Genomic DNA, 26,377 nt, shown 5'->3' with positions numbered 1-26,377 from the left:
GACACGTGACACTACGACTTTATGATAGACTATTTATTCTCTGGAAAGTGTGACGAGCCAGCCCCACCTCTTTGTAAATGTCAAAACTTAGGAGCTGGTATTTGAAGAGAGTTGGCAGTAAAACGATGGGACACGAACTCATTTCGAAATAATCTGATAATTCAGGTCTTAATTATGAATTACAGTAGTACTTACATGTTTCTAAATGGAAAAGCAGACCGTGAAGTAAAGAATAATTGAAGGAGATTGTCTAACGTAACATGGGAATTACATCGTAAATAAGTACACATTTGTCCACGTACTGATGTAAAAATGCTCTACTAAATAAATTCAACACATATGAGATACAGTCTACACTTTTCTTTTTTGACTTTAGGTAAATCTATCAACCAAATGACATTCATGCTCATATCACCATTTTACTTCCTCTAAAAGTACATGATATGACATCAAAAATAGTCAGATCCTGTCTCGGGTTCCTGTCTGCAAATGAAAATATCACATCATATTTCTTAAGACAGAGGAGTTATTTCCTCTTGCAGTCATTTTTTTTGTGCCAAAACATAATGTAAGAAATTGAGACTGGTGGAGTTGTTATCATTTAATATGTTATTTGATGAATCCATTCAACTTAATAAAAATCAATGGTATTATATATTTAGTTTAATAAAGATTTTAAAATATCACTTAAATCTGTAATATTTTTGACAAAACATAATCAATATAAGATTTAAAATTGTGTTTCCAGGATCATAATAGCTTCCGCCCATGCAGTATCTCAAAAACAATTTTTGCCCTTTTTCATCCGAGGAAACTCCAGATATTCTATCTACATGAGAAGAAGATATTATTTTAAGGAAAGCCATTTCTGCCGGTGCTGGTAATGAATGTAACTAACACCCCGAAAATTGAGAAAACAAACCAGTTTAATATAAAATGTCCTCACACTGGTGGCTTGTAGGTAAGGAGCTAAATACCCAGCAAACCTTCATGGTGGAAAATATGTAAAAGATGTGAGTATTCTACAATTCTACAATTTCATTTAGCAGACGCTTTTGTCCAAAGCGACGTACAACACAATTCTGAGTTGCGGAGACTCATTTTGTGATGCATTCTGCTCTCCCTGACATTTTAAAAGGAAAATATTGCTACTGAAAACAGTTGAAAACGCTTCAGTGTGTAGAATTATATTTGAGTTGAGAAACTATTTCACATTAATTAGACAAAGTATAAAATTTGTCTGTGTTCACTGAAAATCTAATTTTAAGAGGCAGTCCTAGAAGCAGGGTTTGTGGCATCGCTAATATTTTGGACGTTGATCCTGATGCAAAATGCAACAGACAGAGGTATAATATGGAACACACACTGGGAATGGGCTTTATAGAGAAGCAGGAGACATCTTATTTCCGGTAGTTAAACATGCTAGTTCACCAAAATGTATTTTATGCTTTTCAAGTACTCACAAAAAGATGTCTTGTGCTCATAAAGATGTGTCTTCTCCTCCTGCATCACTTCTTTGAGCCAGCCAGGTCCATTCAGCCTGAAGCTAATGCCGATACTCCGTATTTCCCTCTGCTCCGATTTTAATCGGCATTATGTTTTGGCAGAATACATCAGGGTGGCTGCAGAAAGAGTCAGCCATGTATATGTAGCTTGAAGCTAACAAGAGCTACAGCACCAAAACTGCCCAAAAATATGTTTGCTAACTCTCAAGTGCATTGTGAGTGAATTCCAAGTTTTCTTTATCCAGCTGCACACTCTAACGAATAGACACTTTAATTTGAGCTAAAAACAATTTATAACACTTAAGGTTCAGTGCTTCCATGAATAGGTGTAAAGGAGAGCAGGTGAATGATTCTGCTGAATGCACCAGCTGGTCACTCTCAGTGCTACTGTGAATGAGCACTGCAGCAACAGCAAATTGAGTAGTTGTATTTATTGTCATTGTATATAAAACAATAAGCCTTTTTGTCTCTGTACATACAAACAACAAATGTATCCTATGCATCAAACACATTCCCTCTACAGAGGGGACTCCAGATCTTCTGCCTGTGTCAGGAACACTGATAGGAGTACTGAACTAATACCTGAGGAAACCCAGAGCACCCAAAGGAAACACCCACAAACGCCACAGAGAAAGAACCCAAAATCTACTTCCCGTGAGGCTACTGTGCAAACCTTCTGTGGATTACTGCGAGTACAGCTGGATAAAAAGACGCTGAATATACTGAAAAATGCATTTTGAGAGTTTTTAAACAAATGTTTTTGGACAGGTTGGCTGTTGTTTTGTTGCTGTTGTTAGCCATTGTCTCCATTAGCTTTAGGCTAGATATACATGGCTGGTACTTTCTGCTTTCTGCGGTCACAAAGAAGGGATGCAGGAGTGAAAAACTTCTTTGAGATCAAGACACCTACCTGTGAGTGCCTACACGTTTGGGAGGGATAACTAATAATTCTGCCAGAAATATTATGCAAAGTTTGATACCTCCAATAAAGATACTATATTACAAATAATGCTTACATCTTGTTAACTGCGAAACAATAAATATAAGATTGTGTTTTATGTCTATAGTGAGCTAATCTGGTCCAGTGGATCTTCTCTCAGTTACGAGATGAATCCTTCTGGTCCCTGACAAAATAAACACTTGTGTTGTGTTTCTTCTTTGAACTTGAGTAATATTCTAAATGCAGAGTTCATAACTCAGTGTTTTCATGCTGATCTTCCACCAGTGATCGCAGGACACACTTCACTCCATTCCTGTTAACTTCTTTGTAAATGTCTGATTACCAGATAATCATCAGTCGACCAAAAGTGGCTCGAGAAAACGGGACACACTTGGAAACCCTCCGGACCTGCAAGGTGGTGTATGAAGGAAGCTGAAACTGCCAACTTACCAATGTGTGGTAACTGTCAGAGCTTCCTCTTTTGTGACCATTTCACCTGACAGCTGCAACAAACTGATACTGTATCAGCTCTGAGATCACAGTTGTGCAAAGCTAAACACACACACACACACACACACACACACACACACACACACACACCATTGTGAAAGAGGTAATGTTCCAAATATTTCTCTGAGCCTGGCTCAGTTTTGTGTTTCAGAGAGGATTTGTGTGGATGTTTCATGGTGACTGAGGAGAAGCAGGCCTTTCATCCAGTCACATCTTGGTTCCTGGCAGTCATCCTGGCCTTGATACGATATGCAAACAAGCATGTTTCTGCAAAGGTCAGTGATTACATTGATTGAATGGAGATGACAGGTAGCATCTGGCCTACCTGTGGATAGAAATCTCATGCTGGGCCGGAGCATGCAGACACACACATGCACGCGCACACGCACGCGCGCGCGCGCACACACACACACACACACACACACACACACACACACACACACACACACACACACACGCCAAAATCTCCTACACCCTCTCACATACCCACATAGTCCAAATTTTCCACTCAGGATTATACGCCAATGAACTGCCATTTTAAACCAACTGCTGGTGTCAAGATGATTGACAAAGAGCATGAACGTCGGAATAGAAGCGCTCAAAGCTGCCCGACCAGCGAAAGGTAACAGAGGTCTATTAATGAGAGGCAAATGAAAGTCTCTCCAGGAATGGCTAATCTTAACGGGCAGTGGCAGGAGCAAGCGGAGAATAACCTTTCGGAATAAAAGAGGGATTACCAAGACACTTCAGCAGCGCAGGAAAAACCATCGCACGCACAAATAAACATCCAGCTAAGAGCATGTGGGCTGCAATCTAATCAAGCGTGTGAGGAAAATAAACTAATCCTACAACTGCTATAAATTGTTCAATTATAATGAGGACATGGCTGTTCACAAACCATCACTTTTCTTCCATCGTTTTAACTTCACAATACACCTGTGTAATGCCTGAACAGACCCGCTGGCCTATCTCGCACTGGCACAAAGAGGCATCTGTTAATCCAAAATGCGGACTGCAGGGATGGGCCAACACGTCTTAAAAGTAGTTGAAAAGGAACATGTTAATGCACCTCTTCTCCCCCCCAAGTTATACTAACTCAAAATTGTTGTTATTTTTTAAAGCCCCCCATCACCCCCGCCCCCCATCTTTGCTACTCTTAAGAGGGCGGGACCTCTAGCCAAATCCATGGCCACACTGGTCACAAGTCCAGTTGACAGAAAGCTTCTAAAATTGTTCTGTATTCTTTTCTTACAGCAGCCAATCACAATTCTGCTTGAGACTAAGAAGAGGAAAACACTTCAAAAATATTTTTTGCTACACGCGTAGTCATAGTTTGAGAGATTTGAGGGTAAAAGCTCATAGATAGTGACAAGTAATTTTATCTTGACTGCAAATGTTAACTACCAGTGCATGAGTAGTTGTGTTCGTGTCTCGGGTCAATTTTAAGTCACTCTCAGCTGCCAGGTATGTGAGGACTGAGGAGGTAATTTAACACCACAGGAAAAGTGCAGATAGTTGATTTGATCATTTGGCGCCACCTGCAGGTCAAAGTGTAGTTATTCATTAATGAGGGACATGAGAGGCGGCGCTGCGCTTATCTAGAAGCGGACAGCAGTGGAGTTGATTTACTTACATGTTATGTTAGATTGCAAAGAACCAAACATTCAACTAAGCACGCAACACTTTTATGAAGGTTCTTGTGGCTTTGACATCAGCTGTTGCCTTTTGTCTTTGTAAATGCAATTGGCCTTAGTTAATTATTGTGCTCCTCACAGGAGACAAAACTGGATCGACATCCAACTGCAGTATTTCAATGCTTGAGTGTTGACAGTTTCTGTAGTCTTAGTGTAGAATCATCGTTCTACAAGGACATCAGTCCTTACAGTCAGATGTTGAAGAGAGCTACATGGTTTTGTAAATGTATCAGGAAACGAATACAGTAGTGTGTTGATATTCAGGGGACAGTTCTTTTGAAAACATAGGTAGTTCTAAGAACAAGTACTGTAGTTCTTTAACTCAAGTAAAAGGGATTAAAAAAAAAAAACTAACAGTAAAATTCCATGATTTTTCCATACATTTAGAGGTAAATTTTTAGGAAAATTCTCAGATAAAAATCTGCCAGGATACATGTAAACTATAATCAATGACAATCTAGAGGTTTGGCACAAACCTATATACATAAACCATGTTTATCAAGAGAGATTTTTGGAAGAGGAGCTCCCACATGCAGACATTCTTGAAGCAACTTCCCTTAATTTTTCCCAATATTGTCTTGCTTTCTATATTTTCAAGAACTTTTCCAGGCCTGGAAATTGTCATTTTGAAATGCTACGAATTTTCTAGTAATATTCTTTCCATTTAAGTGGAGTAATATTTGAACACGAGCATTCATATGTGACTCAGGTACTGGGCTTGTGTAGTTTATTCACTGCTGACAAACTTGACCAAAGTTGAGACACAACCTGAGAAACACAGGAGCAGCCTGAAATAACAAAAGATAAATTGGCTTCCAAGTATTAGGTTAAGCTTCTTTAATATTTTCTGGTCTTGTTCACTGGTACACCAACTAAGTGGTAACAAACTGCAATATGTAACGTAGTGATAAAAAAATCAGGACAACGCAATTTAAAAACCACCAAGCAAAGGACTGTTTGCTCTGATGTAGTTCTTTTACATCAGACTATGAACTATGTCCTTTTAAGTAACATTCCTTTATGGGAGAAATGGAAAATTACTTCATGGTTTACACTAAAGGGATATTTATACATAACAAAACAACTGAAAATTAAGTTGCTTTCTGCTCAGTCTTTGTTAATATTACAGACAAACGAATATAATGACCTGAACAAAAGGGGAGATGAGGACTTTGGTTTACAAAAGAGGAGAAGACATTGAAGACTAACATTGACAGCTTTATGGTATCCCAGCAACCATCTCTACTGGGATCCCATGATGGCCCACTGAGCTTTATCGTTTAAGTGCCCCAGATAAACTAAAGGCTTAACACTGAGAGAAAACTTTGCTCAACAGTGTGAATGTGAAGAGCACGAATGTGAGTACCCAGTACGCAACTTTGGTCATGTGTTGTAATGGCACCGCTATGTGCAATGTCTGCACAAGTCCAAATAAATAATTTGTGGGAGTAATGTGGAAGTGAGTTCTGACCAGTCCAGAGTCCATTTCAACAGGCATGACTGACAGCTGTAGGAGATGTGTGCACATCTGAATGTTGGTACACTTGAATTTGGTGTGTGTGTGTGTCTCTCTCTCGGTGTACTCAGTTCTTCTTCTTGATTCCCGGGTTGCGAGTGTTGAACAAGCTGAGCCCTGATTTGCCGTTTCCATTAGCCACTCCGCTGACTGTGACCCCTGGCTGCTGCAGCACCTTGTCCAGTGTGGTTTTCTTTATGGCTGCTGGAGAGATGCGCTCCTGATCAGCCAGGAATTGCAGCTCCCTGGAAAGAGAAGAGAAAGTCTCATGTCACATGTCCATAGTCTAGAACAACTACGTATAATGCATTAGGACGGCAGCAGACTTTCAAGTCCTACACTTTGAAATGACAGGAACAGGACAATTACTGACTTTTGTTCAAGCATGTGTGAGCCACATGTGAGCTTCACTGCAAGAATTAATCTTGTTATCACAATCTATGGAAGCCTATTCATTTGTTCCAGCTTCACTAGAACAGATGCCTCACAACAGAGTGCCAGCAAAAACTAGATTTCAATGTCAGACAACAGACTCTTGTTTGCTGTTGTCTTCCATGTTTGTCCATGCTGTGGTTCATGGACGTTGGCACAATTTTCTGCGGGGCGGGGGGGGGGGGGGGTGTTTGGGGAGGGGCAGGGGAGAGATGCACACTTATCGATGATTAAGGATTTGATTTGAAGTTATTTTATAAACAGCATGAGAACAAGAATGGATGAACATGGCATTTATTGCTAATAAAATGAAACTTCTATACATAAATCAAGGCATTGAAGGAACATGACAGCATTTATGAAAACAGAACAGTCTGCACTTCTGACTCAGGGCTTTCACACTTTTCCAAAAGTGGACCATGTCTCAGTTCACCTACTGATGAATATTTCAAGCGGGGTCGAAACATCGCATTCATCAATAAGGTCACTGTGAGCGTTCATAATGGCCAAATGCGTCAGTCTCTCCTGTGTCACGGTGTTGCACCACCAGGTTTTCAATTTGCGCAGGGCTGAGAAAGAGCGCTGGGACGCTGCAACAGATATAGGCAGGGCCAGAGGGAGCTTTATGAGCTTCTCCACCTGCGACAGCATGGAGCGGCTTTGGGGCTGCAAAGTTTGCAAGACAGACACAACATCTCTGATGGTGCAGATTTCTCGGCCCCTTGGTACATCCCTCAATATGTCGAGCTCAAGGTTTACAGTAGCTGCTCTCGTGGAAAAGGGGTCAGTTCCTGGGAACCCACATCGACTTTTTTCCCCTGAGCTGCCTCAAGAACTGCCTGCTCTTGCCCTGCAACTACGCGGAGTCCCTGCTGGTCAAAACCTTGATGCCTTGCAGTGACCAAGCCACTGCTTCACATGGAGTAAATACAGTGACGCAGGCCAACAAACCAAACACTGTGCCTGCCACAGTCTGACGCAGTCCCGAGTTGGGCACAGGGCAAGCAGGTTTTATTACTTCTCCACATCCAAAGAGACTGGTATAAGCTGTGCTCTTTGCTGCTTCATGAATAACTGACTTCTCATAAGAAGTTAAGTTTATCAGCAACAAGGCACACTTCTTTTGCAAATTTTTGTTAACACTGAATCCAGGGAGTGATTTGCTCAGCGGACAAACACGTAGTCTGGGCATGTTTCCTTTAATCTTGCCTGCACTCCCGTGAACCCCCCAGACACGTTCCTGGCTCAAAACAGAAGCCTTTCAGCTTCTCTATTGGCAAATTGAGCCTAACAAGGTCATCTTTTAGACACAAAAACAGCATCTCTGCTGTTGTGTCTGGGCATTGCAAATGCCATGACAGAAATTCTGAACTTCCAAATTGTGATCAGCAAACTGTATATTGCATGAAAACTGCTCTTTGCCACTGACATCGGCAGTCCCATCAGCAGTTAAGCCAAAAAGGACTTTGGGACGCTTTGGCGCCAACTTTTCTCTGTATGTCATGCACAAACAGCTCCAGAGTTTCATTTTGGATGCTGCCAGACATCAAGTTGTCTTTCCTTTTCATCCAGTTCTCCAGGTCAGGATCAGCGCGTACCCTCTCCATCATTAACTGCCATAAACCCCATCCCCATTTGCAGCCCCTCCCTGGGACCCAGGAATCTTACGTAGCTGAAAATGAGCTCCAGCATTTTCCATGCTGTTCTCTGTTCTTTAGCAGTGGCCTCATGCAGCCAATCTTTGGGTCGCATCTAAATGAATGCAAGTCTTCCTCACGGTCCCTGATCTTCTGTGTTGCTCTTCTCAAGTTTTAAAAGCCTTCATCATTCCAAAATGACCAATGACCACGACCAACTTGCTCTTGACAGCCGACCTGCACACACCACGCCATCACTATTTGCAATGTATTCCAGCCACTGCCACTCTCAGAACCAGGCTGCCTTGCAGGAACGAGTGAAGTCCTCCCTTGAAATCCTTTTTGCGACATTTGAGTTGGCTTTATTGAACTTACACTGCTTGTGACATGAGGCTAACAGATCAACCAACAATGTGCGCTAAACAATGGTCATTTTAAAAAATTTGTTTAGCCAAAGTCACACTGACCTGTCAGACGCAGCCTGCCTACATACAGTAGCTGAGGCATCTGGCATAGGCTACTGTATGTAGACAGGAAGGCTGCATATCACCTCAAAAGAATCTATGCATTAATTATATTAAAAAGACAAATGTAAGTCAGACAAAATGAATTTAAATTGGGATTGTTTACTTTTGTGTAATGCTGTGGGTAGGGAGGCTGATGGGGTGTGGGGGGCGGATGAGAGGGGCTGTGGCCGAACCCCCCCCCCCCCCCCCACACACCTCATTTCAACGTCTATGCTGGTTTTGTTTTTTTTAGCTAACTCAGCTACATGCAATCACATTAGTGACTTTGCTGCTGTGTCTCACATTATACTGTAAGTGAAACAAAAGATCTTTGAAATCCTACTTGATCAATTAATCTGGATTTAACAAAATTTGATGTGGGTTGTCAGTGTCAACTTGGCGAAGAAGTATGAGAAACTGAACAAAAGGACAAGTGTTCTGGCCCTCAGCTGCAACTTAGGGTGGGTGAGTCATTGTCTCCCTCTCGTGGGAACAGCATACTCAACGAAATGCGCTTCATACTATTAAAAAAAATTATGTGCATTTGTGCATACACATATCTAGAGTTTCTCTGCAAAAATATGAAAAGTTAATGTCAACTGACTAAAGAGCTCATTGTTTCAAGTCATTTTAAGCAGCTGCAAGAACAACTGCTGTGTTTCTTCACACATATCACATAGATAAAATAATGAAAATGTTTGTTTTCTTCTCTGAGAGAAGCACTGGAGGCTGCTGAGCTGTATTAAGACATGCTGAGCAAGCTTTTGCTGTTTACAAAAAAGGATGTTAACTGTCTCTCATCTTTTTGGAAGTGGAGGAGAGATTTCCCCACTGTGCATAAGGTCTCTGCAACCCTGATGATGACACTGCTCTGACCAAGTCTGTCCAAGTATTCATCAGGAATGACCGGAGGGAGAAATCTGCTGACCCTTCCACCGATGACCTGCTGGACACTACATCATTAATGAATCCCAGGTTCAGAGAAGGTGGAGGAAATCGAGTGCAGAGTCACACCGGAGACGGAGGAAATGCTGTCTGATCAGGTTGAAGCCAAGTCAGCTGGTTCACAGCCACAGCACCAGCAGTATTGGAACAAGAGGCACCACAACCCCTGGAAGCCTCTTCAATATGGCAACAACTTCCTGTGCTGCTCTATCACCGAGAGAGCGGACTGAACATTTTCTACCTTACTGCAATCTGTGTGCACAGACTGTGACTCCCCTGCAGTGGTGCAAGAGCCACAAAGTAATTTCCCAAACCTGAAAAATTGGGACCACAATTATCAGTTTTTGTCAGCCTCCAGGTTTACATCTAGTAGAGCATTTAATACCAGTTGGGAAATGGTTTCAGTCAGAAGCCGTTGAAAGGCTTGTGTTTTTGGCACAAAACCTCAAGAGACACAAAAGCTCACACACTCAGAGTGCTTTGTCACGGTGACAGCCTGGACCTCTGCAGCTGATGCACTGATATTTTTACCTGAGCATTTTTGAAAGCAGTCTGGTAACTTTTCTGGTAAATACAGTAGCTGTGGAGAGAAATTCAAAATGTTTCCCTTTTTACTTGTGATATTACCATTATTTTTCAAAGTTTGATCTCACACTCTTCATTAAGACCTCTAGGACTGACAGTCTGGAAAGTAAAATGGTTGTATTTGGAGTAAGACAGTATTGAAATCTCATATTTTTCAAAGAGGAGCACTGGGAGCATGGTGCACTGGGCTTCTCTCTCCTCCTATATATAAATCATACTTGTATGTGTTACTAACTCATCTTCTTCTCCAGAGCCTTTGGGCTCCCCACATCCCAGATTCCGGGTGCTGCTGGAGGAGGATCCCTTTCTTTCCCTCTTTATCTCTGTCCCTCTCTTTCCTTCTGCATATCTGTCTTCCTCCATTATCTGTCTTTGTCTCTGCCCCGCTCTCTGGCTCTCTTTCCCCCCAACTGGTCAAAGCAGAAGGCCGTCCCTATTGAGCCTGGATCTGCTCAACGTTCCTGCCTGTTAAAAGGAAGGTTTTCGTCGCCGCTGTTGCCTGATGTGCTGCTCATGGAGAATTGTTGGGTGTAAATTCATAGAAGGAGTGTGGTACTGGACCTGCTCTACTTGTAGAGTGTCAGGAGATAACTTTTGTTGTGATTTGGCGCTATTTAAATAAAATTGACTTGACTCACGCAGTTCTCAAATAATTGATGACAATACACCCAAAACTGTCCACTGTGGGATTTTCTACTGGGTCACACTGATCTGGCTCCACTATCCTGGTTTTAATACTCTTTTCCTACAAATAAGCGGGAATGAGATCAGATTTTGTCAGTAATGTTTCTACAGAGAGTAGTGCATCGACATTCCCAGTTAAATCAATTAGTAAGTAGTGGATCAGAGCTCACAACATGCCAGTGTTTGTCAATATTTTTCAAAACCTATTATTTCAGCGAAAATCAAAATATAAAACTCTAGGACCATTATTTGTTAGTTGTTGTTTTGTTTTGTTTTTTTGACAAGGCAACCCTCTTGTGTTTCAGGGCTGATTCTGTCTACATTCAGAAATGGTTGAGTGCCTCACCGTGTCCTAATACACGAAGCCTCCACTGCATTGATCAGGAGGCTGCGAAAGCCGCCACTCTCCATGACGTGAAGAGCATGGATGGTGGCGCCCCCTGGGGAACAAACATTGTCCTTCAGCTGGCCAGGGTGCTGCTCCGAGTCCAGCAGCATCTTAGCTGCTCCCTGGAGAGGGATCAGAATGAAAAAATAAAAGTTTTAGTTGTATAGCTTACTAACAATGTGAAATATTAACAAGATAATTCAAGTTCATCCATAAGCGTGATCATCAAATAACAGTTGTGAATATTCCAAAATGTTACAAATAATCTGACAGATGAATAGTTCAGCGAAGCTGAGACAGGACTATGAAAGTATTGTGCCTTTAGAGTGTTTCCACAAACAAATATGGAGACAGACGGAGACACTCGTGCCAAAACGTGACAAAGCAAGAGGACAGGAGCTAAACAGTACTGAGAACACAACAAAGCCTGTGGCAGCGGCCATAACTCTGTGCTATACATCTTAATTAATCTTTTTTTGGATGAACAGGCAAACACATCATCCTAGCAGACTGTCAGTAGTTAGAAAACTGCAGAATGATCCTGAAGTGTTTTCTCTTGCTTCAATTATACAGACCATCAGTGGGAGAATGTGTGTGAGCGCGCGCGCGCACACGCACACACACACACACACACACACACGACTGACCAATAAGGCCTGAGCTCCAAGTCTGACAGCCAGCCTTCTGGGCAGCCCCATCTTCACTCCTCCATCTGCTAGAGCATCCAGAGCTGTGAACGCCTGTTTAAAACACACAAAATGGTTTATTTTATTTCCAGGCAACACTCATACTGGTAACACAACTTTTCTTCAGTAAAAACTTTGTTCACTTGGGTGAGTTTTCTTCATCATCATTTTCTTTTATATATATATATATATATATATATATATATATATATATATATACTTTGCACATTCATTATGAGACAATCCTTTTATTCAGTACTGCACAATATCACTTTAGACAAAGGATTACACAAATATTAAAAATTCAAAAAGTGGATCACTTATGAGATGACCGATCACTTACGTAAGCGGGTCCACTGCCGCTCAGTCCAGTGACGGCGTCTATGAGGTCCTCCTCCACCTCAGTGCAGAAACCTACACTTGCCATCAGCTGCTCCAGTAACTTACCATCCTCCACCTAAAAGAAGGTGAGGATAAGGACATGCTCATGAAAACACAGGCAGTTACAATTACACATAGTTAACTAATAACTCCTGAAAGTAATTAATTTGGTCACAAACCATTTAACCAAATCCATCCATCTTTCTCCATTTACCTCTGCATGAGTGCCAGTAGCGTAGACTGTAGCTCCCTCTCTCACCACCACTGGAGTATTGGTCATACACCTCATGACTTTAGGAGTTGGACGATACTGTAGCAGTTTCTGTAAAGTAACCACAATGGGAGCATGTATAACTGAGTATATTGTAGAGAATGTACATCACCTCTTTTATTTTTGACCTAAAGACAGGAAGTTGGTTAGAAGTAGCACGTGGTGGCATTCACAAAAATTTTCAAATACGGGTTCAGATTATATTTTACAACATGAAAACATACAAAACTACCAAAATGAAGCACAACATCATTTGACTGATTCAACTCTTCGGATTTATGATTCATTTTACAACAACAGAGGCAACTACTAGTACATCAAGTCCTCAGCATTGAACCATGGTATTGAAATACATCTTTTGATACTCATTAGGCAATTCTGTGAAAGTGGATACCTCGGCCTAATAAGTGAAGAAAGACCACTATGTCTAATTTCCATAATGTATTAAAAAAAAAGGTTAAAACACAAGGGAGAGTGGCACTATGGAAGAGGAACTACCACCACACGGGAAACAGCAGAACACAAATAACAGAGAAGGAGAGACAGTAAATGTCTACTCAGAGTTATAAAAAAAAATGATTCCAAGGATCATTTTTCAATAGGCATGCAAAAGAATATTATTTTTTTATGGACAAGCAGCAGCAAAAAAAAAATATTTATGAGATTGACAGTCCCAAATGTTCTGAATAAATGTCCCTGGTATGTACTCATTTTAGTATAGTCACTGGCATGAGCATGTGGTGTGGTGAAGATTACATGGTCAGTAGAAATGTGGATGATTCATCATGAACCTGTATCATAAATGCACAGATCGACTGTTATTTGGGTATTTATCCATTTCCTTTCCGTACATGGAATTACTGCCCCAATGCAGTTGATCAAATGAAAAAGCAATAGCAAGCTGGTCACAAAAAGAATGTGAGAGACAGCAAAAGAGGCGGACCTTCTCTATGGAGCTGATGGTGACACCTGCAGCACAGGAGACTATGAGGTGGCGGTCTTCAATGTCTGGCCCAATCTCATCCAGAACAAAGGGGATGATGTGGGGCTTCACAGCCAGGAAGAGTACGTCACTCTTATTGACTGTTTCTTTGTTACTTGTCGTTAGGTTTACCCCCATTTTCTACAAAGGAGGAGAAGGTGGGAACACATTTTAATGGAGGCAAGCAGATGTTATCATTACAGCAGAAGATTGTATCCTATTGAACAAGCACACACTCGCTCATTTTCCCATCACTTCTCACACCACACAGCCCTGCAGAGCCTTCTCTTCTCACCCTCAGGCCTGATACGGTGGGCAGGTCACTGTCTGGGGAGCTGGCTGTTATCCTGTGGGTAGCAATGACACCTAAGGAGGGAGGAGGTCCAAGAGTGAGGTTCCAGAGGTGGATAACAGGATAAATACACAGATGTACATGAAGAAGAGGAACATGTATGTGAAACAGCTACTTCATAGCCAGTTGATGCGAGCCTCTAATGCTTTATTAGGGCAAAGTAAGAGTGCTCACCTGCAGCCGTGAAGCCTTTTACCAGCGCATGCGCCAGCTGGCCTGCTCCTATAAACCCAACACTCATTCTGACAGATGATGTGGCGTCTCTTCTCTGCAAAAAACAAACGTACAAAAAAAAAAAATAAACAGCTGGAAAGCTGTTACAGACTCTCAAACTCTCCCATACTATATATGAATTCACATTATATGTTGAAACTACACTTGATTCTTCTAAAACTTACTTTTCCATCTGCTTATCAAAATCTATCCATTTCTTATAACTTATCAAGACTGTGCTGTACTGTTTGCTACTGATGACAAAGGGTACTACTGCACGTTGCTTTGGACAAAGTCATCTGCTATAAAGACATAAAGTAAAGGAAAGCTGAAATTGAATGGCAGAGAAAAATTACGAGCAATTGCATAATGTTCATGATGTGAACTCTTTGTCCAGTGCTAAAATTAGTTTAATCTTTAATGCCTAATGTTTACAAAAAACCAAAACAAAAAACAAGACATAAAAACACCAAAGTGTATGAAGTTAATAATGCAATCGCTGCTAGCGAGTGCCCCGCTAGCTGCTCCGTTAGCTTGGGTTCACATTAATGCTAAACACGACAAATTCGTACTAAACAGAGATAGTTACCTTTCCCTGAATGTCCCAGCTGAAACTCCTCGACTGACCAACTGAAGCTAATGACCTTACTGTTATTAACCGATTTCAGAAAAGAAGATAAAATGCCACTTTCCTGTCAACGTGGCTTCCTCTCTTCTCGACTCGACAAGTGCTCATCATTAAATCGAAGACTTGTGGTGACCAATCAGGAAAGAGACTTTGTGAGCTCCTGGCCAATAAAACCGCACCTCACTGCATTTGGGCGGGATTTAGAAAGCCCCTCCCACCGAGTTGCATCAGTTCAGTGGATTGAATCAGGGTGAAACCGGGAGGGAGAAACTAGGTCAAAATCACCTACTTTCTGAACTTTTAGCTGCACAGACGCAGGGAATACAGTGCAGGTACAGGAGAATACAGGGGAAATCTAGTAATTACACGAATAATGACAAATAATCGAATTATCTACATATGTATATACATATATTTGTATATTTAGATCATTCAACAAAGAAAGACTGAGCTCAGGATGGTTCAGAGTGCAGTGAACTTTCTGTCCTTTGTCCTAAAGCCAACATGAATTTCCATCTTTAAAGTCTCTAGAGAGGCCCAACCTCCACACTATCTAAAACTATAAAAGACTGATAGAATCAGTTGTTTTGTCATTATACAGTTTTAAATGAGGATATATTTTAATTAACTTATCATTTATTTGTGTGAGAAATGTTGCAAATCACGTGAAAACTAGATGTCTACTTAAGAATGACAATTCAATGAGAGACCCAAAGACTGAAGAGTCCAATAAAATGGTGTTATGTTTTTATCCAGTTGTCAGATGTGTGATACACAACATAAGAATGCCAACACACCCAAAGTTGTTTTAAATTTTGACAGGTAGTGTTGGTGGAGCGCTAAAGCACCTGTGAATGACAGGCTAAACACAGCTGTCAATTCGACCCAAAATAACATTACACAATATATACATGTCAATGGATGGGTGGATAAAACAATTTAGTGGCACATACACGCAAGGTAAAATGAACACATCATACTCTGACAGGAGGCACACATTGTGCAATTGCCCAAATGTTTATTTAAAAAAAGAGAACAAATAGATTACAAATGATAGCAATTGTTAATCAGTCATTGATAAATGAGTCACTACTGATGGTCCGTCAGATGAAGTTGTCAAATGAGAGATTAATGCCTTTCCTTCTGCACAGGATCGTTATACTTTAGTGGAAAGATTAACAAATTACCCATCAACTTCTCAAGTCCAATAACATTTATTTTGGCACACAGAGAACAGATACAGAGTCAGAGCTGAGACTTCAGCCTTACCACCTGAAGGATGGAGTCAAAGAAGCCCTGATTTCCAGGTTACACAGTCTTTTTACACTCTCTTGTCTCCACTCGCGCAGGGGGGGGAGCGCATCCTCGTTGTGTATCAGTATTTTTCGATGTGTGTAGCCAATCTGGCTCTACTTGGTTAAGAACGGGTGAGTTAGCGTGTGGTGCGTTCTAATCTAATGTGCAAGCTGCAGCGAACAGCAAGCACTTCACTGAAATGTGGCAGTGCATGACAGGACCTCTTCCTGTTTTTTGTAAGCATAGGAATACATGCAGAATTATCCACAAAAGTTGCTGAATATATACCTGATGTGTCAAGTGGAAAATGGAGAGACATACTTTTTATGCTGCTAGTGTTTTAAACACTTGATTATTCTGTGTGCCTGACGTCAGGAAGATGACCCCCAAAAACGCCTGCCCCAACTTCTCGTGTCAAATTGACACTGATTATCAGACCAACATGTGTTAGCTCAAAGAAGAGGCACATCTCTGCTTTTGAAATGCTGGAGCTTGAGCTTTTGATATTTTTGTTTGATAAATTATTCTTACATTTATTGAAATAGCTTATCTAATAAAAAATAAATCTTCAGCTGTGATTTGAACGTGGATTTTCTGTGATGACTTCATTCACTGAACATCACGTATCACATTTTCTGTTTCAAACAAGAAAAATGGGAACAAAATGATTTGATTCTCTAAATTGATTCAGAGTATCGCCGTATTTGATGGAGTCGCATTCAAATGAGTGGCTGTCATTCTAACAGGAGAAGCCAAGTCTTTTTCTTTTTCATGTAGACTGGACGGAATGTGAAACAGAGCAGAAAAGGAACACCAATGAGCTGTGGTCGTCCTTGGGTAGTTCAGTAATGTATGGTCTCAATATTAGCCCTGAACTTGGCCTGTAACTTTCAGTTTGATGTCACAATCTCAGCTCTGCACATTTCAACACATTTCTTCCTGTATCTTTTATTCTCATGATGTAGCATACCATGGAGGTAGTTTACACCCTGCAAGTCTCCTTTAAGAGACTATATGCCATGTATGTTCTCAGCGGGCTGCTGGCCTGGAATGCAGGCCGGGGGCTTACACTCCTGTCTATATATAAAGTAGACTTCATAACCCAGCTGTTAGGGTACTCTTCGTCCTCACTCAGTGTGTTATAATACCACTACAGGTGGGCACTTCTGTTTGATAAATACAAACATGAACTACAAATAACCATTTGTACATGGTTGATTTCAGGTTTTATTCGACGCAGAGGTGAGTAGTAATTTGACCGTCCTTACGTATTATTTTCAAAACCTAGGTTCTATAATAAAGGTTTGTTAATAAAACTTCTTGATTTGATTAAATTTACACATGACGTTAGGCTTTCTGGAGAAGACAGTTATTCTGATGATGACTGGGCCTGAACGTTAATTTCTTTGAAAGCGAACAAGTGAGGGAGTTCAGTTGAATTTAACTGGACTGAATAGATTTTGATGCCTTTTTTGTTATTGCGCAACTGTACGACAGAATTTTGCGTCTACCGTGGTACATACTAATATGAAAAGAATTTTAAAAAATTCTACAATATGTAGGGGATGCACGGTGGTGCAGTGGTCAGCACTGTGGCCTCACAGCAAGAAGGTTCCGGGTTCGAGTCCCGGCTTGGGCACGGGATCTTTCTGTGTGGAGTTTGCATGTTCTCCCCGTGTCTGCGTGGGTTCTCTCCAGGTACTTCGGCTTCCTCCCACCGTCCAAAGACATGCAATTTGGGGACGAGGCTGATTGATACTCTAAATTGACCGTAGGTATGAATGTGAGTGTGAATGGTTGTCTGTCTCTGTGTGTTGGCCCTGCGATGGACTGGCGACCTGTCCAGGGTGAACCCTGCCTCTCGCCCATTGACGCTGGGATAGGCTCCAGCCCCCCCGCGACCCTTAATGTGTAGGAATAAGCAGAAGATGACGATGGATGGATGGACTACAATATGTAGGCCGTTTTAAAAAAAAATGTTCAATAGGAACTAAGGTCCAAATATATGGCATCCTGTTTTGACCGATTCCTAGAATACTACTTTTTTTTTTTTTTTTTGCCCTAAAACAGAGAAATTACAGGGTCAGGAATCATGTGGGTTTTGGCATGTAATTTCAGAATGGGTACTGAAACAGCCTCATTATATTACCCCCCGTATATGAATCTATATAATTAAAATATCACAATATCAATGTTCCATCCCGGACAGTGGCTGTGATGCACCGTCATTCTCATCCTCCCTCTCTCCGCTTAGTGTACAGCCTCAGGATGCTGGACTTAGGGTAAAACCCTCCATGCATGTTAAGGAGCTTTCTAGTCTTGATGTCTGTGGCTTCTGTCTCCTCCTTTGGCCAGCTTATGATCCCAGCTGGGTATGTTATGAACGGCAGTGTGTACATGTTGATGGCTTGGACCTTGTTCTTACCATTCAGCTGACTTCTCAGAACTTATCTTCCTCTTCTTCCTTCCTGGTTGTGGCTGACTTCCTTGCTGCTTCCTTGTCGAATTCGAATGACATGTCCAGCATGTTCCAGCCCGCCTTCTTGATATCAGCGACTTCCTCAATCTGGTGGTTGTATATACTGTGTAGGGGCTTGTCCATCCGTGACTTCAGCTTCCAGACTGACAAACAGCTTCTGGCAAAACCAACCAAACATTACTGTGGTTGACAAAAAGCAGAAGAGGGCAGTGGTGATAGATGTGGTGATACCAGCTGACACCAACATCAGGAAGAAGGAATATTGAGAAGTACCAGGGGTGAAAAGAACAGCTCGAACGGATGTTAAAGGTCAAGGCTGACATGGTTCCCGTGGTAGAAGAAGCACTCAGGGCAGTGAGCCTCAAACTGGGAGAGCGGCTCCAGCAGAACAACACCTGAAACCTCAGTCCAGAGGAGTGCAGTCCTAGAAACTGCTAAGGTACAGCGTAGAACCCTCAAGCTCCCGGGCCTCTGGTAGAGGGCCCCTGCAAGAGGATGACACAGAACCACCCTATAAGGGTGAGGGGGACATTTTTTTTAAGAGGTATGCACAGAATTTCCTGCCATTTTTTTTGCACTTTTTTGGGGTGGGGGGTGGATAACTGTTCTCCAAACCAATAATTTCAAAAAAGCTCACAGTGATTCAATTCAGTAATAGCTTCACACACAGACAGAAAGTCATTTTACTACTGCATGCCTGTCTTCTTCTATCCATCACTCAGACTTAGCATGTGTGCTGAGGCGTGACAACACTCATTCAGTCTTTCTTTTTTTGACAAAACCTCAAGATATTTATTAAAAAATACCACAGCGAACAACCCCGCCTCCCCTTTATCTTTTCTTCTCTGAACAGAGTGACAAGCAGCATCTTTTGGGCCCAAAGGTGTGAATGTGTGTGTGCTGAGAACAAGGGAAGGACTTAGGAGACAGCAGGAGAATCAGCTTTGTTGAATGAGAGAAAACTTGCACAATATCACAGACAGACAGAGGATCTTTCCCTGGTGTTTGATTCCTTTCTCCTGTAGTCTGATACAAGAATGAGACCATACAACTAATGTACAAAATGTCTCATGTGGGAATTATAGTGCTTTCAGGTTTTTGCCAAAAGCTACTGAAAGATTTCCAAAGCACATCCAAAAGAAAGACATGCACCAATGTACAGTGTGTCATACCCTGACAGAGGACTTACCCAAAAATGTTCACTGCAAAAGTGACAAACAACCATTGGCACATAGGCGATACCATAGCCTACTCCATAGTTACCGCGTCAGCAAAACAGATAAGGTCCTGTAAGTCAGTCTGACATTAATTAATCATATATCAGCATACAAGTTAGCAGAATGCTAACAGGAAGTAGCCTGTGTGTCCTCCTGGCGGTGTGGGAACACACCAAAGACATAGTCATCGTTATTCTGTGAGCGTGATTTACCAGGCTGAGATGTGCTTAATTAGCATTGTGTGACCTCCTTTTTTAATCATGTGACTGTTAAAGAAATATGATGAAATAAAGCTTTTAAGTGTCAACTTGTCCACAAGATTTAACAAAACTCTGACCAGACGTCACACAGTGACGATTTTTGATTGCGCACCTTTCTGATGGTTCACTGGCGTTCGTCTATGATTCAGAGGTTTGCAGGCTGATCTTTTCTTTACTTTGACATTTTAGTGGGAATGTATGTGAAACTACACAAAGCTATTTCTTGAATGAACAAGTGTTTGATAAATATACAGTTAAAGTAACCAGGAAGAAAAGCTGCGTCAGTTCAACATCAAAATATGTAGATTAAACTTTCTAGTCTTTATACACAATGAAATAGGCTACAAGTGCGAAATATACTCAAATATCAGAGGATCATAGCAACCTCATCACATAGTCAAGAAAGGTTTACATCATCATCATCATCATCATCATCATCATCATCATCATCATCATTTCTTGAATTTGATTATGAAGAGTGAAATACCAAATACTTCATTAAGGTAGTGTTACCGGTGCAGATGCCTGTAAAGGAACACCATGATCACATCACACCTGTACTGGTCTCTCTTCAGACAGGATTGAGTTCAAGCTCTTATTACGTTTCGTAAGATACCAAAACAGGTAATGATGTTTTGTTACATGTGTATTGCACAGTATTGCTAAACCAGTTTTGGCAATAAAGTTAGATCATAGATTGTATGGACCCAGTGCTCTACCTTCTTCTAGGCCTCCAGGATCCTCACTCTCTTCCTCGCAGCCTCCTTAACCTGCCACTGGTCTTCTGACTTTGATGTCAGACATCTGACTTCTTTTCATTTCATTGTGATACCTAGCAGACAAACATTAGCACCATTCCAGCTAGTATTTAACTTCTGTCCCTCCCCCTTTTGATTTATTGTCTACTCTGAACGACGGCAACTAAGCAGAAGTGTCAACATTAAGAGATGATGTAGTAGTCTCACATCTCCCTATGCACTGCTTCTGTGCTACCACAGACAAGTTTGTGTAAAGTTTTTTAAAACACAAAGAAATTACAGCTTGTTTGCCTTTATTTGGTTAAATTTGATCATAAAAGTTGGTCTTCACAGGAGGACAAAGTACAAGGGAACCAGTAGAAAATCCTGCTGTAATGTGAACAATATTCATTTGGTTTTAAGTTTCTACTGATTTTTCCACCCTTGAAATTCCAATAATCTCCTGGTTCAAAGTCCTTAAGTCTTCAAGGCTTCAAAATGTACCTCTCAACATTTGGTAAAACTAGAGCTGAGAGCTATTGGGGGGAAACTGACATCAGCAACTTACGTCATGAGGGGTGAGTTACATCAGCAGTCGATCCCCTTTCACCTCATGTTCCCCTCACTGGAGAATCAGGGGAGAACAGTTATGATGGACACCTGTCACAGCTCATCTCTGTCAGTTGGTACGGCTAGGGATATGTGTGAGTGTGTGTGAGTGCTGCAGCTATGTTTAAGTCAGACGCCTGCTGGGAGAGAGAGAGGTGAAACAAGTGCCAGACACGGAGCAGCTGCTAAATGGGGATCTGCAGAGGAGCCAAGCGTACATGAGCTTTAATAGAGGTACAGATTGTTCCGTGGCAGCTCTCTCAGAGGTAGCTGACGCGAGGCTCTGTCATATTCCACTGATGTTGCATCTCTTTTGGAGGACAGTCAGGAGACAAGTACGAGTGATGCAATTGTTGCTTCCAAAGGGCCTGTCAATGGAAATACTTCTCAGGATTTATCAGATGAAAATGACTTTGGAAGCAATTCACTTTCATTATTAACAACACAAATGAGTTAAATACTGTCACCATTTAGAACAAATCCCCTTGAAACCAACTGCTCTAGGGCTCTTTCTTTATTTGCACACTTTTACACACTAATTTACACAATATGGCACTATGTTAAAAAAAAATGCTAATCTGGAAGGCACATAATGATGTTTTCCTGAAGTCTTCGACAGATTTGTATACATGGGCAGCCAACTGTTGTTGGATTTTCCCACTGAGCATAGAGAGCATAGAGAGAGTGTTCTGCGGCACAATGGTTTCCCAAGGACTTATTATAATACATTCACAGACTCACAGATGTGACAGGGGAATACACTGATCCTGGATTAGAGAGACGAGATTCTCTGAGGCTGAGGTGGCCAAAGCAGAGAGGAGTGAATGATGAAGAATAAGGGTAGGGGAATTTTCATCACGAGTGAAGGAGGGAGGAACGGAGAGAGGGAGGGAGAGGCAAAGCTGTCTCTTCTTTGCTGATAGAGAGAAGTCTCTGTCTCCTCCTTTATCCCCATTAGTACAGGAGGAGGAGAAAGCAACTGTCGTGTACAAATGCTCAAAAGCTGGCTGAAGCCCTCAGCAAGACATTTGATATGACGATCATATGGTTTTCATGACCTGGCTCAAGTGCTGACTTTAATGAGATGTTAAAATGAGGAAAAATACAGGTGGAATCATGAAATTAACCACGAATGAACATTTATACTGTCTCAAGTGATCAGTGTAAAATTTGACGATAGTTTATGGGTGTTCCAACATTGCAAATGTGTTGCACTATGACCATGTTCAAAATTGCGAATCATACATATTGTTTTTATTTGATCATGTAAGATCATTAATGGCATTGTTAGTTTACATTTGTAAAATTTGTATAAGAACATGCTAAACTTTTTTTTTTTAATTGTTTATTTGAGTGTCACATTGTACATGAATGAAGACCAGTACATAGAAGAATTCATGGTGTAAATGCACCCAAATTAGCAAGACTGCTAATTTACATTTTGCCTGGGCTGGTAATAAGAAAAAAATAAATAAAAAAGTTGCAAATATAAAACTATAGACAAAAACAACATAGAAATTTCACTGATAGATGAGGACAAAATGCATTTTCCAACAAATCTGGTGAATAACAGTGGTCACAAGGCAAACTAGAACTTGAGAGAACATAATTATTGTGCATTCTCACCAGAACCAGAGAGAGGTAGATACCCTTCTCTAAGACCCACTGAGACTAACTGCAAGTGCTAGTTAGCATAGCACAATGAATGGTAACAGGTAGGAAGCGTTAGCATACCTCCATGGATTGATTAGATCCAGGATCTTGGTTTGCCCAGAGGTAATCCTCCTCATCCTCTCTCAAAGCCGTCCATGATTAGTAGCAGCAGGCGCTCCTCTAGTCTTTAACAAACATTTAGTTTTCTTGGCTGGAGTTACAATGGAAATGTATTTGACAGAGGTTTGCTAATGCCTCCCATCCACTACCATTCATTGTGCTAAGCTAACTAGCGGTCAGCAGGTTTCTGTAGGTCTCAGCTCCCTTATACTTCACTACAGTGGTAGTCAACAGTAAACACAACACTAGCATCTTATCACAAATTTAATTATCATCTGTCTAGATATACGGTAATAATTATTTTTGGATTTGAGTGTCCATCACTAGCATCTCTTGAGGTAAATACAGTATCGGATACACAGGTTCATCAGCTAGTCTTTTACCGTGTAACATGGGTTTAGTACAGCTTTATATGTGAGAGCAGTGAGAGCACAGTGTAATTAAGCTAAACCACAATGTGTGGCATTTCTTATACATGTAACCACTGATGCATAGTAAAAATATAACCAAGTATTCAAGTAGCAATATATCTTATATATTCAGAGATTTGTGTTTCAAATATTTTCAAAGTGGATTTAAATGTAGAATCCTATAGAGTTCAAACACACTGCACAAAAATCGCATCTGACCTGACGGGTTGAACAAGGGAAAGCAAATGTTCACTTAACCTTTGACCTGTTGTCTAAGGACATGTTTCTGTGACCATATTGTGGATATTGTGGCAGCGTAGGTGACAGAGGGGGAGGAAATAAAGCTGGAAGATATCTTAGTACCTGTGCTTGTCATCTTGTCTCTGATTGAAGACAGCAGCTTGTTGTGCTGTGTCACTGCTTCAATATAAGTGCAAACAGCTTGTGCTTATTTTGGGCAGCCTGGCTAATGTCCATAAATCGCTGGTGTTTGGTTCACAGATGGCAAAGATGCCACAGATGCCAGTGTCAGATTTACTATTTATATTCAAGACTTTTATATTTGAACGGCGATAAAAGAGGAAGGTTCGAGTGTGTTAAACCATTGAAGGCTGAGAATAGTTTGCATTCCTTATTGAATAAAATTTGTCTGGATGCACCAGCAGGCTCAGGATATCCACCCAAAATAATTCAGAGGGCAGAAAGTGTCACCTTGGTGGGGTGTGGTAGAGAGGGGAGTAGTTGTAAAATTCCTGATGCACATTCCATACTGCTCCTAGCAGAGATGTCCTGGTCCTTGGGGCTTTGGCAAATAGCTCCCTATTCATGTTTCCTGTTACTTTAAATATCAAATAACTTGATCATGAATAATAAAGCAGATGAATAACCTGTAAACCATGATCATGTGTTAAATCCGTGAGGAAGTGGTCAAATGTGAGGGGATAAATAGTATCCTCTGGGAGTAGACCAGGTCCGCCATGTACAGAGCAAAGTTGACCGAGGAGAACACCGCCACCACAACTTTGCTGTCCCATGGACAATTCCCATGAGGGCATGATGACGGTCGCCATGGAGAGCCATATTTAGTGTCAAAGCAGAACACCGGCCACACTACAGATGCACTCAGGTAGAGCAGAACCTCCAGCAGGGTGCACACCACCACAAAGCGGTCAAAGGGTATGCAGCGAACAGCCTTAGTGCGCCCACACACAGTCATTATGACCACCAGGGCAGTCAGAACAAAGCAGAAAACATAGACAACCACGCAGTAGATTGTGCCAGTATAACGGGAATACTCGCTCCCATTGGCCAGAGCTCCAAAGATGATGCAGGCCACAAAGCCCTGAACGACTTTCAGGAGGCCAGAGACAGTGGCCATGTAGCCCCCCACAGTCTGGCCTGGCCTGGCTCGGCACAAGACCACCTCCGCCCCGTAGGCAAGAGTACCCAGGATGGAACAGACGCTGACAGCAATGCGGAAATCCCGGACATAACAACCGGCGTAGGGGCACTCAGATCGGACAAAGAAGAGCGGGTAGACCACAGAGGCTGTCACATACCTGCAGATCAGAAAAACACAAGAGTGGATATCAATAAACTAGTGTAAGATGTTCTCAGTGTAATAATGATAAAAAAAAATTGATGTTTCACATGTACAATGTCCCGAGGGAACACCTTCACCCAAAGTTCAAGCTCATGAAACTCCACAATGTCAGTTATTTAATATGAATTTCACGCTTTTGTTACTGTGAGATTCAAATCGTTTTCTGTGGTCTTCTTGACATATTGATACATGAAGAATGAAGAGCCAGTGTCTCAATGGGATTTAGGAAAAAGTATTCATGTGTTTGTGATAGAGGGCAAAAAAACACATCATCTAAGTCTCAGATCTTTATTTTGGTTTTCTGTGTGTCAAAGACCTGATTTTCAAAAACTACTGTTGGTTTACAGAACCAGTGCACATTTCTTTCTTTCTTTTACACCTTCTCTTAAAACCTTTATTTATTCAACTTAGCCAGGTGACTGATGAATAATTTATCAATGGATCCTCTTGTTGAACAGAATTTGTGACGTAGGCAGGTTCTGGGTGTAAGATGAAAGGGAAAGCGCAGAGACAATTTATAGCTACAGCCACTGTATAGATGTGCGTATTTGCACTTAACATTACCAACTCTGGCCCATCTGAGGATCAATGTTACACCTGAACTTACATGAGCGTCGCAAAGGCGGCACACGTGACTGTGAGGTTGTCCCAGGATATGGGCAGGAAGCTGTAGAGACGAGTAGCATCCAAGAAAAACACCAAAACTGACATGGCAAAGCAGAAGCACCACGTCGTCATGCAGAATACACCATGCGACCCACTGTACCCAGCACTGTGGGTCACCATTGCAATCACAGCACAACCCATAGCTAATTGGCAGAGCCGGGCAGCACCCAGAGGTGAGAAGAGAGCCCTCTTATTGAGGTACGGACCGCCCTGTGAATCCATACGTGGCTGGAGGGAAAGTCAAGAAATACAAATTAATCTTCAAGGGTCAGATGTGGCCTTTCAGTTTCAGTCAAAAGTTGAAGAGGTTTTTGTCCAAAAATGGGATATCCACAGATAAATTGCACACTGGAGAGTTTTCAGAAATTATAAAAAATTCTCTTGCATGTGAATAAATGAACCAGCTAAGGAGGCACGCTCGCCTTCCACCTAATTCACCTCAACTTTTCAGCCCGTCAGACGAAGCTAAGGA

General features: G+C 41.5%; 2 protein-coding genes across 2 annotated transcripts; both read right to left on the bottom strand.

Annotated features, from left to right (window-relative positions):
- Positions 1–5,352: 5,352 nt before the first annotated feature.
- pycr1b (pyrroline-5-carboxylate reductase 1b) lies at positions 5,353–14,982 on the bottom strand. The gene is made up of 9 exons (XM_086210105.1): positions 14,817–14,982; positions 14,189–14,282; positions 13,958–14,028; positions 13,624–13,803; positions 12,624–12,731; positions 12,372–12,485; positions 11,990–12,082; positions 11,301–11,464; positions 5,353–6,410 (listed from the first exon to the last, which is right to left on the bottom strand). Exons 2-9 carry the CDS (start codon positions 14,253–14,255, stop codon positions 6,233–6,235), a joined length of 975 nt encoding a protein of 324 aa, XP_086066231.1. The 5' UTR covers positions 14,256–14,282; positions 14,817–14,982; the 3' UTR covers positions 5,353–6,232.
- Positions 14,983–24,543: 9,561 nt separating this feature from the next.
- LOC147257104 (myeloid-associated differentiation marker-like protein 2) lies at positions 24,544–26,127 on the bottom strand. The gene is made up of 2 exons (XM_086210015.1): positions 25,847–26,127; positions 24,544–25,195 (listed from the first exon to the last, which is right to left on the bottom strand). Exons 1-2 carry the CDS (start codon positions 26,125–26,127, stop codon positions 24,544–24,546), a joined length of 933 nt encoding a protein of 310 aa, XP_086066141.1.
- Between the last annotated feature and the right edge of the window lie 250 nt (positions 26,128–26,377).

This window comes from Aulostomus chinensis, chromosome 8 (genome assembly GCF_037954235.1).
Source record: "Aulostomus chinensis isolate RoL2024-O1b breed Wild chromosome 8, RoL_Achi_v1.0, whole genome shotgun sequence".
Classification (NCBI taxonomy): domain Eukaryota; kingdom Metazoa; phylum Chordata; class Actinopteri; order Syngnathiformes; family Aulostomidae; genus Aulostomus; species Aulostomus chinensis.
The sequence above is the reverse complement of the archived record's forward strand: the minus strand, read 5'-3'. Positions and strand labels throughout refer to the sequence as shown.